Source organism: Balaenoptera musculus, chromosome 1, assembly GCF_009873245.2.
Source record: "Balaenoptera musculus isolate JJ_BM4_2016_0621 chromosome 1, mBalMus1.pri.v3, whole genome shotgun sequence".
NCBI classification, from domain to species: Eukaryota; Metazoa; Chordata; class Mammalia; order Artiodactyla; family Balaenopteridae; genus Balaenoptera; species Balaenoptera musculus.
The window spans coordinates 153,477,658-153,493,809 of record NC_045785.1 but is presented as its reverse complement, the minus strand read 5'-3'; the positions used below and the strand labels follow the sequence as shown (position 1 = coordinate 153,493,809).

The 16,152-nt window shown below is 44.7% G+C and overlaps 1 protein-coding gene across 1 annotated transcript; it reads right to left on the bottom strand.

The window, feature by feature from the left end:
• Positions 1–78: 78 nt before the first annotated feature.
• IL24 (interleukin 24) lies at positions 79–3,938 on the bottom strand. The gene is made up of 5 exons (XM_036826212.1): positions 3,786–3,938; positions 2,631–2,693; positions 1,590–1,748; positions 1,056–1,130; positions 79–162 (listed from the first exon to the last, which is right to left on the bottom strand). Exons 1-5 carry the CDS (start codon positions 3,936–3,938, stop codon positions 79–81), a joined length of 534 nt encoding a protein of 177 aa, XP_036682107.1.
• Between the last annotated feature and the right edge of the window lie 12,214 nt (positions 3,939–16,152).

The following is a 16,152-nucleotide window of genomic DNA, read 5'->3' as shown; positions in this document are numbered from 1 at the left end:
GCACCCAGAGAACATCATGGGGAGGGACGCTTGTTTGAAATGACACAGAGAACGAGGAGGGTATCCTGGCCTAGGACTTCAGAGCTGGTAGAAGTTCTCCATCCAGGTCAAGAGAATGTCCACTTCTCCAAAGGCTTTGGTCACAGCTGCTTCTCTGTCCAACTAAAGGGAAAGGAGAGTTGAAGATCTGTCATGTTAGCCACAAGAATAAGTTTCCTTCCAACACCTGAACCCGGTCTGACTCCAAATCATGGGCTGAGTCCCCTTTGGGATGGCCTCTGACAAAGTCACCTATCCATCAATTATTCCCCGTCTATGAGTGTTGTCTGCTTCGGAGGTGAGGACAGATGGGTTGGTGAGTGGCAGTGGATAAGGAGCAAGGGAAAAGCATCTGGAGTCCCTGACACTAAGAATCAGAATCCCAGGGCAGGGTGGATTCCGTCCATCCCCTGAGACCACTGTGCAGATGAGGAAACTGAGGCCCGGGTGGCCCCTTTCCCTTGTATATTATTGCTCTTCGCCACTTGTTTATAAACTGGGGTATCTGTTCCTCAAAAAACGATCAAAATTGTATTTGCTTTGGGGGGGAGCTGGGTATGAAATTGGGATTTTCTTTGTTGTCTTAATTTAGGAAAAGGCAACATACTTCCCGTAATTCTTTTTCACAGACTAGACCCTTTGAACATCATGGAAAACAAGCAATGTGTGTTGTGCTTGGGGGTTCTCCCTTCCTTCCCCCTCACTTCTGACTCCAATCACCTACCTCAAGTACCCATAAAACTCTCACTTGGGAATGTCCTTGGTAGTGAAATCGTCTTGTAGAGAAATACAATAGCACTTTAACTTGAAAACTAGCAGAAAAATAGGCTGCCATTTGTGGTATTTATGCAGAGTATATAGCAATTGACGCAGCTACAGCTGTTCTAAGTAAGGTGGCTTTGGGGCCAGCCAGGTGGAGTCAGCTGCACTGGATTCTGCACTCGGTCCCCGAGGAACAGTCGTGTGACGCTTCAGGCTAGTCTACTTCCAGCTGGGCAGTTCCTGGCTTTGATTACCTGTTTAAATGCTCGCTGGAACAGCAGAAACCGCCTGCGTGCACTCTCACTGATGGAAAACATCTCCTTCTCCTGCTGGATAACAGAAAAAAAAGTGTGCCAAGTGTCGGGTAGGAGCAGAGGCAAGCCCCCTCCCACTCCTTCCTAAGGACGCCGAAGGGGTGCCCCAGGCCTAAGAGGACAGCTCCGAATCCCATGTCCCCAAGGTGGCCAATGCTGAACTCCCACCATGCAGCAGGGACTGCGTCCTTTAATTCTCACTGTAGTCTTGCCACGTAGGGGTGATTATCAGCATTTTATAGATAAGAAAACCAAAGCTCAGAGAGGTTGACCACCTTGCAAATGGACACCCAGTTGGTTAGAAGCAGACCTTGATTTGAGCCCAGAACTGCTGGTGTCCAGAGCCTGTGCTCTTTTCCATGACACCTGCAGCTCCCTGTCGTGGCATAAAAGCCAGGGCCAAATAAGGGAAGACGAGTCTTCTGAAAACATAGCATCTCCTGTGGGCCTCAGTCCCAGCTTTGTTCTACTCACACTGGCTTGCAGTTTGGACACGATGACAATAAAGTTGTTGGCCAGAGTAGAGAATGACTTCAGGATCCTGAATTCAACTGCCTTATCGCGGTAGTTTTTGAAGACAGTGTTCAAGTAGAACTTCAGCAGGGCATGGATGAGGTGGCAGCTTTCAGCCTCCTGGGGAGGGGCAGGGTCACTGCGGAGCCAAGGCCTCTGCCCGCCCCAGCCCTGGATGAACCACTCACGTGCCACAGCAAGGCAAGATAAGCACAGTAGAGGCAGCGATCCTCTAGGAGATGCTGATAAATGTTAGATCTTAAGGAGCCTTCAGGCCCCTTTGTTTGACAGGAGGAACCGCAGACCCAGAAAGTGAGGGACTCACCCAGGGTCCCACGGCCGGTCAGTGGCAGACACAGCCTAGCCCCCAGGACTCCTGACTCCCATCTGGTTAGTATTCTTTCTTCTATACCACATGGCCTCTCTAATAGCTCTGGGCGGTGATGGACCTTGAAAAGCACCAGATCTTGATTGGTTGAGAGTCGGCAGGGAAAAGGCTTGGAAGGAGAAGAAATGAGGAGAAAAGAAAACTAGTATCCCTGAGCACAGGGATTGCACACTGGCCCTCTGAAGTGCCACAGAGGGAAGCTCAGCATCTCTCAGGGATCAGGGCTCAGTCGTTTGTGCTCACTGCCTAGATGGGTGATGAATAACAGGTGAGAAAAAAGTAGGGGCATGGAAGTAGCCTAAGCACATGCTCACTGGGCCAACAAAAGCGAAAGAGAAATCTAGATTGATGGCAACTCTGGCTAAATGGAGACAGAGGTTTACAAGCCTCAATCCCCGCCCCTCTCCTCATGCCATATGTTCATATACCCCAGATACTGAGGTGACAACCCCAGATATTACTTCTCTGGCTCACTACCAAGCCCTGTCCTTTGCAGGCTCAGCCCAGGGCAGAAGTGAAGTCTTCTGTCAGCCTCCCCTAGACAACCCCTCAGCGTCACCCATAGAAGACCAGCCACCCAGAGGAGGCACCATCCTTCCCCAGCATCTGATTACCGAGACATTCTGCAGAACCTCCTTCCGCAGCAGCTGGACACTCGTGATATTATCCTGAGCTTGCTTTGGGAACAGAAAGAACAGATGTCTCCAGGTTGGGGGTCAGCATAGAAACCAACTTTGCAAATACACGCTGCTTCCCCAGACCCCTAAATCTATCCAGTCTGTGAGATCTCAGAGGCCAGAGGGAGGACCCAGGAAAGGCCATGCTGAGCTGGCCCCTGGGGTAGGGGTTCAAGGTTCCCAGTCCAGAAAATCACCAATCTTGGCCCCCAGGGGCAGATGAAATCCCAAGAGCTCTTAGAGCTTTGATGAAGGACGTGTTTGATTCCTTTGGTCACTTGAGGCAGGAAGAAATAAGCCCATGTGGTTTAAGAGCCACTAGGAGCGGGATGTTACCTCCATATTCTGGGGCGGGTCGGGGGGCTGCCCCTTGGAGCTTCCCCTGCAACCCACCACTCATCCCAGTTCTTGAATTTTGAGCCAAAGAATGCTTGAGAGGAAGGAGTTTTAGAGCTCCTTTGTCCCACCTCCTCATTGTGCAAATAAGGAAACTGATGGGGGCGAAGGTAGGGGTTGCTGTACGGGTTGGTTTCAAGGTGAAGATCATACATAGGTGCCCTGTCTCCAATGCAGCACCCTCCCCTCTTCCCTAGCTGCCTCATCAAGCTCCTTCATTCTACCTTGCATCTGGATTGTCCTTTAAGGAGTACATGTCACAAGCTCTATTAACCATTCTTTCCCAACTCAGCATTAAACATTCTTCGACCTTTACTCAAGGCCTAAGCAGGTGGGAACGGACTAGTAGGAGCTGGCAAAGCAGTAGGTGAAAACTCTAGTGGGTCTCAAAGGATTTCCCATGACTTCCCATTGGTGGAATCTCATGTAACCCTGGGACATAGATGAAGCTCAAATGAATCGGGCTCCCTTCTTTATTCCTCGTGGGCTGTTTCTTTTCCTACAGACTGACCACATCTTTCTGAGCCTCAGTTTCCCCAAGGGCAAGAGGAAATGTAGACTTGTGATACCTCTGACTTCACTAAGCTCCTGGATAGGAAAATGACGATCAAGCTGCAAAAGGCTCCGTAATCATAAAATATTATCCTCTACCCAGAATCACCCCCATGGCTGGCTTCAGAACAATGCTTCACTCACCACAATGTCCTTCATGGCCTGGAAGGCCTCCCACAGTTCCTGAAGAACTACCCCTTCTACTTGGCAGGGCCCAAATTGGAATTCTTGGCCCTGGACCCCTGGCCCCTGGCTCCAGAAAAGCAGGATCAGACTCAGGCAGGGAAGGGCAGCCATGTGCACAGGAGAGCCCATCTGCAGCAGGGGAAGGACCAGGAGGATCCTGCTGGAAGAAAGGGGGACATCGCTCTGAGGCAGGCCCTCTGCCCCAGCAGGGGTACACCCCAGAGTAATGCTCCTTGGCTCTGCCTCGGCCAGCCTCGGGGACACACAGATGGGAAACCTGAAACTAGAGTGGGTTCCCGGTGTTAGAATAATTCAAACATGTGGCCTTGCTGAGGTGCCCTGGGGTGGGGCAAGGTTCTTTCTGCCCTGCAGTCTCATACCCGTTGATCTGGCTTTCCCGCTATCTGCCCCCCACCCCCCATCCATGTCACACACACACACCCTGCACCTCCTTCCTTGCTCTGTTACAGTCAACTCTAGCCAACAACCTGCTAGTCAGAATTTGACCAAAAAGAGTGAAGAAATGAGGAGTGCCATTTCTTCACTCTTTTATAATGTGCCAAAGAACTCATATAGGGGGCCCAAACTCAGCAGGATAGAGAGCTTAACTAGGCATTTGCCTGTCTGAGTTCTGCCCTTAAGTCACCGGGCACACGTGGACAGATCTTTCTCCCATCCCCCAGGAGAAGGCCACCTCTGACTCATGAGGGGCCGTGGGTTTAATCCTGACCTACAGGGAGGGGCTAGCTGATTGATAGGTTACAGTCACACATTCACTATGCCACCTCAACTGACCGACTGGCTCTTGACTCTAAGAATTAAATTTTCAGGTAGCTGAACAAGAGGAAGAATCAGATTTCCAGATGAATCACCTTTAAAACCTTCCACTGAAAGACTCTGTGAAGAGCCCCAAGCTAGAGGAAGGGAACTCCATTGTCTGTCTATCATAATTGTATGCAGAGATTTCTTCTCCCTGACTTCTTTGTCCTTTGCTTTTCTTCCTTCCTTCTTTCCTCAGAGCTCAGTCCCTCCCTCCCTTTCTTACTCCTGACCCTGGTCTCACACCTGAGGACGCTCAGTCTTCCACCCCTAGACGGGGCAGGAAGCCGGGAGAAGGCCTGTCTCTGGAGTGCCTGCCAACACATGGGCCAGAGAAGCGGGCCCAGGGCCAGCACCCATTGTCCTGTCATGCAGCTCTGTGCTTCAGCCTCTCACTCAGAGTCTTTCCATTCCCTTCTTTCAAACTCCACAGGATCTGCAGCCTGTCTTGCAAATTCATCTCTAGGCCTCATAATCCTCCTGGCCTTCCTCTCCTCCAGCCGAAATTCTTCTTGGTGTTAAACCTGAGAAAGTAGCTCAGCTTCATGGTATATCTCACCCTTACATAAACACTGGAAAAGTTGACTTCTGCCATCCCCCAGCCCCCATTCCCAGTAGAGCAGCGGTCAGTGTAAGGCTTCAAAGCCAAGTACTCAAGACTCTCCCATCACTCACCTCAGGTCCTAGAAGTGATGCTTGAGGGTTTGCTGTTTGGAGGTGGCTGGCTTCTGTTGTAGAGGAAGAGGGTTGGGCAGGCACCCCGACCATTCACCGATCAGGGTGTAACTGTGAATGGAAGGCTTCTGTTCCAGCTATGGAAGCTGCTTCAAAAGTAAAGGTGCGCAGGCAAGCCAGGCTTTGTGGAGCTTCCTATATACGGGGGCTGCGGGGGAGGGGCGGAGGAAGAAGAGGGAGGTGGAGAAAGGGAAATTGGTCATGCTCTCCTAGAAAATTGCTTCACTGCCTAGTCACCCTTCACTCTGAGACAATGGGGCAATGGAGAAAGCAGCCTCTGAGGTGAGGTGAGACCTGGGTCTGAGTTCTAGCTCTGCCACTGTCAGTGTGCCAGGGTCAGGTTGTCTAGCTACCTCAAGCCTCAGTTTCTACATCCATAAAATTAAAACAAGCAAACAAACAAAAATCCATCCCGCCACCCTCAGAGGGCAGGTGTAAGGAGCAAATGCGAAAGTGACACAGAGGTGCTTTGTAACCCCTATACACAGGTAAACCAATTATTACTGTACAGAGTACACTAGTCTCCTTACTGCTAAAATCACTCAATAATTAAGCCCTATTTAATGATGCAACAGTAACCCAGAGGCCAAGGATGGCCAAGGTATGCTTCTCCTTTAATCGGTCAGGGACAAGAATTTTAGGAGTGTTTCCTGACATGCAGCCACCCAGGTGTATAATCACTCAACCAAAACGTGCCCCTTCTCAGGTTCAAGTAGAATAAGGAAGCTGCTGTGCATGGCCAGGTCTGGAAGGCTGGGGGCCCTGGTGTGCTAGTGGTCTAGCCTCGGCGGTGCTGCTCTGCCTGGGGTCACCCAGGGGATGCGGCAGTGCAGCATCAGGATCAAGAGACCTGGCCACGTGTCCAGCTAGCAAGGCACTCAGTGTAGAATGAAGGGCAGACTGGAGCAGTGTTCCCAAAGCATGTTCCACAGAGTCTAGTCCTGAAGGATGCTTGTCTGCAAGACTCTCCATGCAACTAGGGATTTCACTGTCAGTAAATTAGAGAAGCCTGGCACATGCTAGCCCCTCTTGGAAACCTATAGTACCCTGTAGAGGCAGGGGGCCAGGCGTGGGTTTAACTTTCTTTAACCTAGCCTGACCCTGGGAAACACAGTTTGAGAAACATTGGACTCTGAATGAGGAATTGGCAAACTACCGGCCAAGAATAAGCTAAGAATGGCTTAGCCCGGTGACAGAAGGATAGTTTTTATATTTTTTAATGATTGAAAACAAATCAAAAGAAGAACATGTGTTTTGTGACACATAAAAGTGTGTGAATTAAAATTTCAGCGTCCATAAATAAATTTTTATTGGGACACAGCCATGCCCATTTGTTTACATATGGTCTAGGGTTGCTTTTGTGCTACAGTGACGAGAATGAGTAGCTTTGAGGCCATATGGCCCACAAAGTTGAAAATATTTACTATCTGGCCCTTTGCAGAGAGAGGTTGCCGAGCCCTGCTCTGAATTACCTTCTTTCACAAACATTCTACGAGTTTCCTTAAACCTGGGTCCAGGCAAAGCCATGGAAGTAGAAATGTGATGTGAGGGGCAGGATAACTTTCTCCGGCTCCGTGGAGAAGGAAGAACAGGGGACCCTGGGAGGAACAGCTTTTCCAACCTCTCCAGGTGGCCGACCCTTAATCTCTCTGGCACCAGCACCCCTTCCCTCCATCACACTCACAGTGTTGTCTGTTTTCTTTAGTAAATCAAATACATGATGCAATGCCCAGCCAGCAGGCTGGCCAGCTGCCCCTGCTGCTACAGGGACCACGCTTGAGTCCTTTGCTCCTGGAAGACCTGAGTCTTGTCCTCTAGTCCTAGGCAGGGGCCCACATCACCCACCCTTTTCCCCTTCAGGGTCTAGGTCATTACTAAAAATCCCTAACTATGATGGGAAGAAGATGCCAAGAGGCATTTATGAGACAGAGAAGAAGACAAAGTAAGAGTATTGGGGTAATAGATGACAGGGAGGCAGGAGAGGGCTGGAGAGACTAGACAGGTGAGCTGAGAGGAAAAGTGAGCCCCTAGGGCAGCTGCAATCCTAGACAACTGTCTACCGATCGGCAGGAGGGTGGGAGGGATGAGCTATTAGCAGAGCAGGCTAGGACAGAGGCATGAGGTCATGGAGACAGCTCAGCAGGCTCCAGAATATCCACCTGGGGTCATGAACTGCTCATTCTGTCTAAGGAAGGAGTAATATAATATGGACATTCCAGGCAAACACATGTCTGCATCTCAGGCTTGGCTGAGCTTATCGTAGCAAGATTCCCCAAGGAAGGGAGAACATGGGGAGAACTCAAAGACCTTGGTCCCACGACAACTGAGATCACTGGTTATGAATTCGCGTTTTGCATGCAGGCAGACCTGGGCCCAAAACATGATGAGCCCCTAGGAGCTCTCTGAGTCTTCTCTTCCTCATCTGTAAAACCGAGTCCTCATAGGGCCACAAGAACACAATGACATAGAGCTTTGCTACTCAAAGTGTAGTCTGTGCTCCAGCAAAACAGCAAAATCTGCAAGCTCATTAGAAATGCAAAATCTCAGACCCTTCCCCCAAAACTACGGAACCAGAAGGTGCACTTTAAAAACTCTCGAGATGATTCTTATGTATATTAAAATTTGAGAAGAATTTACATAAAACACATGAAGGACCATCCGGTATCTTCCACCTGGTAAATGCTTAACAAACGGGGGCTTCAAGTGAAGGAGAAGGAACTAGAGCAGTGATTCTCAGTGGGGCAATTTTGCCCCCAGGGGACATTTGACAATGTCTGGAGACATTTGACAGTGCACAGGACAGTGCACAGGACAGCCCTCACCGCAGAGAATCGTGTGATTCCCAAAGCCAACAGAGCTGAGGCTAAAAATCCTGGACTAGAGGAGAGTAGTGGCTGTGGGGAAAGAGCTGACATAGGCGTAGAGAAGGATTAGAAGGGTACCCTTCTTGGGGGACAGGGGGAAGCAGTGCACTGATGAAATGATCAGGAGAGGGGACAAAACAAGATGGCAACACGGAAGGCAGTGCCCAAAGGCTCCTGGGTGGGAGCAGATGGGCGAGATCTGGCTCACTGGCGCACCACCATTCCCCCCACCCCCCCGCTCCCGGAGAAGCTCGATGTCTCAGACTTTGAGAGACTGGAGAAAGGGGGGCTGATCCCTTCATCCAGATCCAGGTTTTTTCATCCAAACTCCATCCTGGACCAGACTAAGACCAGGAGCTCTTCTAATCTGTCTGGAAACTTGGAGAATTTTCTTCACAATAATATTGGACAGGAGGAACCAAGATGGCGGAGTAGAAGGACGTGCTCTCACTCCCTCTTGCGAGAGCACCAGAATCACCACTGGCTGCTGGACAATCATTGACAGGAAGACCCTGGACTTCACCAAGGAGGATACCCCGCGTCCAAGGACAGAGGAGAAGCCACAGTGAGACGGTAGGAGGGGCGCAATCAGAGTAAAATCAAATCCCATAACTGCTGGGTGGGTGACTCACAGACTGGCGAACACTTATACCACAGAATTCCACCACTGGAGTGAAGGTTCTGAGCCCCACGTCAGGCTTCCCAACCTGGGGGTCCGGCAACGGGAGGAGGAATTCCTAGAGAATCAGACTTTGAAGCCTAGAGGGAATTGATTGCAGGACTTTGACAGGACTGGGGGAAACAGAGACCCCACTCTTGGAGGGCACACACAAAGTAATGTGTGCATCGGGACCCAGGGGAAGGAGCAGTGACCCTGGGGGAGACTGAACCGGACCTACCTGCTGGTGTTGGGGGGTCTCCTGCAGAGGCGACTGGTGTCTCTGTTTCACCGTGGGGATAAGGACACTGGCAGCAGAGGCTCTGGGAAGTTCTCCTTGGCGTGAGCCCTCCCAGAGTCTGCCATTGACCCCACCAAAGAGCACCGGTAGGCTCCAGTGTTGGGTTGCCTCAGGCAAAACAACCAACAGGGAGGGAACCCAGCCCCACCCATCAACAGTCAAGTGGATTAAGGTTTACTGAGCTCTGACCGCCACAGCAACAGGGAGGGAACCCAGCCCCACCCATCAACAGTCACGTGGATTAAGGTTTTACTGAGCTCTGACCGCCACAGCAACAGTCAGCTCTACCCACCACCAGAGCCTCCCATCAAGCCTCTTAGATAGCCTCAACCACCAGAGGGCAGACAACAGAAGCAAGAAAAACTACGATCCTGCAGCCTGTGGACCAAAAACCACAGTTACAGAAAGATAGAGAAGATGAAAAGGCAGAGGGCTATGCACCAGATGAAGGAACAAGAAAAACCCCAGAAAAACAACTAAATGAAGTGGAGATAGGCAACCTTCCAGAAAAAGAATTCAGAATAATGATAGTGAAGATGATCCAGGACCTCAGGAATAAGAATGGAGGCAAAGATTGAGAAGATGCAAGAAATGATTAACAAAGACCTAGAAGAATTAAAGAACAAACAACAGAGATCACCAATACAATAACTGAAATGAAAACTACACTAGAAGGAATCAATAGCAGAATAATTGAGGCAGAAGAACGGATAAGTGACCTGGAAGACAGAATGGTGGAATTCACTGCTGCAGAACAGACTAAGAAAAAAGAATGAAAAGAAATGAAGACAGCCTAAGAGACCTCTGGACAACATTAAACGCAACAACATTCGCATTATAGGGGTCCAGAAGGAGAAGAGAGAGAGAAAGGACCAGAGAAAATATTTGAAGAGATTATAGTCGAAAACTTCCCTAACATGGGAAAGGAAATAGCCACCAAGTCCAGGAAGCGCAGAGAGTCCCATACAGAATAAACCCAAGGAGAAACACGCCGAGACACATAGTAATCAAAGTGGCAAAAATTAAAGACAAAGAAAAATTATTGAAAGCAGCAAGGGAAAAACGACAATAACATACAAGGAACTCCCATAAGGTTAACAGCTGATTTCTCAGCAGAAACTCTGCAAGCCAGAAGGGAGTGGCATGATATACTTAAAGTGATGAAAGGGAAGAACCTACAACCAAGATTACTCTACCCGGCAAGGATCTCATTTAGATTTGATGGAGAAATCAAAAGCTTTGCAGACAAGCAAAAGCTAAGAGAATTCAGCACCACCAAACCAGCTCTACAACAAATGCTAAAGGAACTTCTCTAAGTGGGAAACACAAGAGAAGAAAAGGACCTACAAAGACAAACCCAAACAATTAAGAAAATGGTCATAGGAACATACATATCGATAATTACCTTAAACGTGAATGGATTAAATGCCCCAACCAAAAGACATAGACTGGCTGAATGGATACAAAAACAAGACCCATATATATGCTGTCTACAAGAGACCCACTTTAGACCTAGGGACACATACAGACTGAAAGTGAGGGGATGGAAAAAGATATTCCATGCAAATGGAAATCAAAAGAAAGCTGGAGTAGCTATACTCATATCAGATAAATAGACTTTAAAATAAAGAATGTTACAAGAGACAGGAAGGACACTACATAATGATCCAGGGATCAATCCAAGAAGAAGATATAACAATTATAAATATATATGCACCCAACATAGGAGCACCTCAATACATAAGGCAACTGCTAACAGCTATAAAAGAGGAAATCGACAGTAACACAATAATAGTGGGGGACTTTAACACCTCACTTACACCAATGGACAGATCATCCAAAATGAAAATAAATAAGGAAACAGAAGCTTTAAATGACACAATAGACCAGATAGATTTAATTGATATATATAGGACATTCCATCCAAAATCAGCAGATTACACGTTCTTCTCAAGTGCGCACGGAACATTCTCCAGGATAGATCACATCTTGGGTCACAAATCAAGCCTCAGTAAATCTAAGAAAATTGAAATCATATCAAGCATCTTTTCTGACCACAACGCTATGAGATTAGAAATGAATTACAGGGAAAAAAACGTAAAAAGGACAAACACATGGAGGCTAAACAATACGTTACTAAATAACCAAGAGATCACTGAAGAAATCAAAGAGGAAATCAAAAAATACCTAGAGACAAATGACAATGAAAACACGACGACCCAAAACCTATGGGATGCAGCAAAAGCGGTTCTAAGAGGGAAGTTTATAGCTATACAAGCCTACCTAAAGAAACAAGAAAAATCTCAAGTAAACAATCTAACCTTACACCTAAAGAAACTAGAGAAAGAAGAACAAACAAAACCCAAAGTTAGCAGAAGGAAAGAAATCATAAAGATCAGAGCAGAAATAAATGAAATAGAAACAAAGAAAACAATAGCAAAGATCAATAAAACTAAAAGTTGGTTCTTTGAGAAGATAAACAAAATTGATAAGCCATTAGCCAGACTCATCAAGAAAAAGAGGGAGAGGACTCAAATCAATAAAATCAGAAATGAAAAAGGAGAAGTTACAACAGACACCACAGAAATACAAAGCATCCTAAGAGACTACTACAAGCAACTTTATGCCAATAAAATGGACAACCTGGAAGAAATGGACAAATTCTTAGAAAGGTATAACCTTCCCAGACTGAATCAGGAAGAAACAGAAAATATGAACAGACCAATCACAAGTAATGAAATTGAAACTGTGATTAAAAATCTTCCAACAAACAAAAGTCCAGGACCAGATGGCTTCACAGGTGAATTCTATCAAACATTTAGAGAAGAGCTAACACCCATCCTTCTCAAACTCTTCCAAAAAATTGCAGAGGAAGGAACACTCCCAAACTCATTCTATGAGGCCACCATCACCCTGATACCAAAACCAGACAAAGACACTACAAAAAAAGAAAATTACAGACCAATATCACTGATGAATATAGATGCAAAAATCCTCAACAAAATACTAGCAAACAGAATCCAGCAACACATTAAAAGGATCATACACCACGATCAAGTGGGATTTATCCCAGGGATGCAAGGATTCTTCAATATACGCAAATCAATCAATGTGATACACCATATTAACAAATTGAAGAATAAAAACCATATGATCATCTCAATAGATGCAGAAAAAGCTTTTGACAAAATTCAACACCCATTTCTGATAAAAACTCTCCAGAAAGTGGGCATAGAGGGAACCTACCTCAACATAATAAAGGCCATATATGACAAACCCACAGCAAACATCATTCTCAATGGTGAAAAACTGAAAGCATTTCCTCTAAGATCAGGAACGAGACAAGGATGTCCACTCTCACCACTATTATTCAACATAGTTCTGGAAGTCCTAGCCACGGCAATCAGAGAAGAAAAAGAAATAAAAGGAATACAAATTGGAAAAGAAGAAGTAAAACTGTCACTGTTTGCGGATGACATGATACTATACATAGAGAATCCTAAAACTGCCACCAGAAAACTGCTAGAGCTGATTAATGAATATGGTAAAGTTGCAGGATACAAAATTAATGCACAGAAATCTCTTGCATTCCTATACACTAATGATGAAAAATCTGAAAGAGAAATTATGGAAACACTCCCATTTACCATTGCAACAAAAAGAATAAAATACCTAGGAATAAACCTACCTAGGGAGACGAAAGACCTGTATGCAGAAAACTATAAGACACTGATGAAAGAAATTAAAGATGATACCAACAGATGGAGAGATATACCATGTTCTTGGATTGGAAGAATCAACATTGTGAAAATGAGTATACTACCCAAAGCAATCTACAGATTCAATGCAATCCCTATCAAATTACCAATGGCATTTTTTACAGAGCTAGAACAAATCATCTTAAAATTTGTATGGAGACACAAAAGACCCCGAATAGCCAAAGCAGTCTTGAGGGAAAAAAATGGAGCTGGAGGAATCAGACTCCCAGACTTCAGACTATACTACAAAGCTACAGTAATCAAGACAGTATGGTACTGGCACAAAAACAGAAACATAGATCAATGGAACAAGATAGAAAGCCCAGAGATTAACCCACGCACCTATGGTCAACTAATCTATGACAAAGGAGGCAAAGATATACAATGGAGAAAAGACAGTCTCTTCAATAAGTGGTGCTGGGAAAACTGGACAGCTACATGTAAAAGAATGAAATTAGAATACTCCCTAACACCATACACAAAAATAAACTCAAAATGGATTAGAGACCTAAATATAAGACTGGACACTATAAAACTCTTAGAGGAAAACATAGGAAGAACACTCTTTGACATAAATCACAGCAAGATCTTTTTGATCCACCTCCTAGAGTAATGGAAATAAAAACAAAAATAAACAAATGGGACCTAATGAAACTTCAAAGCTTTTGCACAGCAAAGGAAACCATAAACAAGACGAAAAGACAACCCTCAGAATGGGAGAAAATATTTGCAAATGAATCAACGGACAAAGGATTAATCTCCAAAATATATAAACAGCTCATTCAGCTCAATATCAAAGAAACAAACACCCCAATCCAAAAATGGGCAGAAGACCTAAATAGACATTTCTCCAAAGAAGACATACAGATGGCCACGAAGCACATGAAAAGATGCTCAACATCACTAATTATTAGAGAAATGCAAATCAAAACTACAATGAGGTATCACCTCACTCCTGTTAGAATGGGCATCATCAGAAAATCTACAAACAACAAATGCTGGAGAGGGTGTGGAGAAAAGGGAACCCTCTTGCACTGTTGGTGGGAATGTAAATTGATACAGCCACTATGGAGAGCAGTATGGAGGTTCCTTAAAAAACTAAAAATAGAATTACCATATGACCCAGCAATCCCACTACTGGGCATATACCCAGAGAAAACCGTAATTCAAAAAGACACATGCACCCGAATGTTCATTGCAGCACTATTTACAATAGCCAGGTCATGGAAGCAACCTAAATGCCCATCAACAGACGAATGGATAAAGAAGTTGTGGTACATATATACAATGGAATATTACTCAGCCATAAAAAGGAACGAAATTGAGTCATTTGTTGAGACATGGATGGATCTAGAGACTGTCATACAGAGTGAAGTAAGTCAGAAAGAGAAAAACAAATATCGTATATTAATGCATGTATGCGGAACCTAGAAAAATGGTACAGATGAGCCAGTTTGCAGGGCAGAAGTTGAGACACAAATGTAGAGAATGGTCATATGGACACCAAGGGGGGAAAACTGCGGTGAGGTGGGGATGGTGGTGTGCTGGATTGGGCAATTGGGATTGACATGTATACACTGATGTGTATGAAACTGATGCCTAATAAGAACCTGCAGTATAAAAAAACAAACAAAACAACTAATACTAAACTTTCATTGGGTTATTTGTATGGAAATATGTTAATATAAATGTTTCAGACATTACATGAAATTTCTAAAAATCTTATATTTGTATTTGTATGGAAATATGTATGGAAATATGTTAATATAAATGTTTCAGACATTACATGAAATTTCTAAAAATCTTATATTTGTATTTGTATGGAAATATGTATGGAAATATGTTAATATAAATGTTTCAGACATTACATGAAATTTCTAAAAATCTTATATGTTCTGGTATAATGTTATAAGTAATAATCCTAGTTATTACTTTAAAATGTATATCTCAGAAATAACTAATTTTCTTGTCAACTGCATTATTATGAACTTTCATCAAATCTTTAACCGTGGTCATTTTTAAGTCTTTTGTCATTTACAGACAGTCCTGGGTGTACTCTGATGATTTTGCAAATATGTTCCTATAAAAGGGTTTCATCTTCAAGAAATTCATGGAAAAGACTCTGACAAGTACAGGTTTCTGGTAACTGACTGTACTGCTGAACTGAATGAATAAGCATTTTCAGAACTCTAATGAAAAACTGATGAACTCATAAAAGTGCTAACAAAAGATCAAGATGAAAAAAAAATTAATTACATGGGACTGAGTGAACTGATGAGGATGAGTATAATTTTTGTGACTTTCTGTCTGAATTTAAAAAAAAAAAAAAAAACCCACAAGGACTCAGAGGCAAAGAATATACAAATCAATTTTCACTGCAAAGTAAAGGAGCTGTTACAGTGGAGGATTACTGGACTGAATGTCAATATTATGACATAGTATGAGTGTGTTTCATGTTTGGTAATTGCAATCATTGTTGCTTTTGTTGTGGTCATCCATGTACAATGCTTGGTGTCAGTCTATTTATGTCTTGTAAAAATAAAATACAGTGTGTGTGTGTGTGAATAAAAAAAAAAAAAAAAAAAAAAAAAAAAAAAAATAATAATATTGGACAGGAGAAAAGGTCCTCTGAGGATAAACTCTGATTTACAAGGCCACTTTTTTCCCTAAATACACTTTATTAGATTGAGGAGGTTTATTCTGCTATTCTCAAGCCACCTCTGTCACATATGTATGTGTATATGTATGTATGTATTTCACGTATGTCATATCATGTCTGCAGTCTGAATTTTACATATGAGAAGTAACTCTACTCCCACCCCACATCCTCTACAAATTCTCCTAAACCTATAGAGAGAGAAAAGGACTGAACCAGGACGGAGAAGGTTTCCTTCTCCACTCCTGGGTGAGGCAGTAAAGAGCTCACTCCTAAACCTGAATACCCGCTCCTTCTCTGATTGATGGAAATGCCCTGCGGGAGAGAAGTGATGAGAATGTGAATCAGGATTTCCTGAGCGCCAAGAGATAAAAGAAAGTTACATCACCATTTTTCTTCCCGTGAACTGATTTAATCTTCACTCTAAAATGGATTGTTATCTCCTTATTTGGCTGGGAAACTCGCGCACTGATAGATGTGGGATTTCTGGGCTTTTGTTAGTCCTTTTCCCTGTTTCAGCTGCCGTCGTTCCAG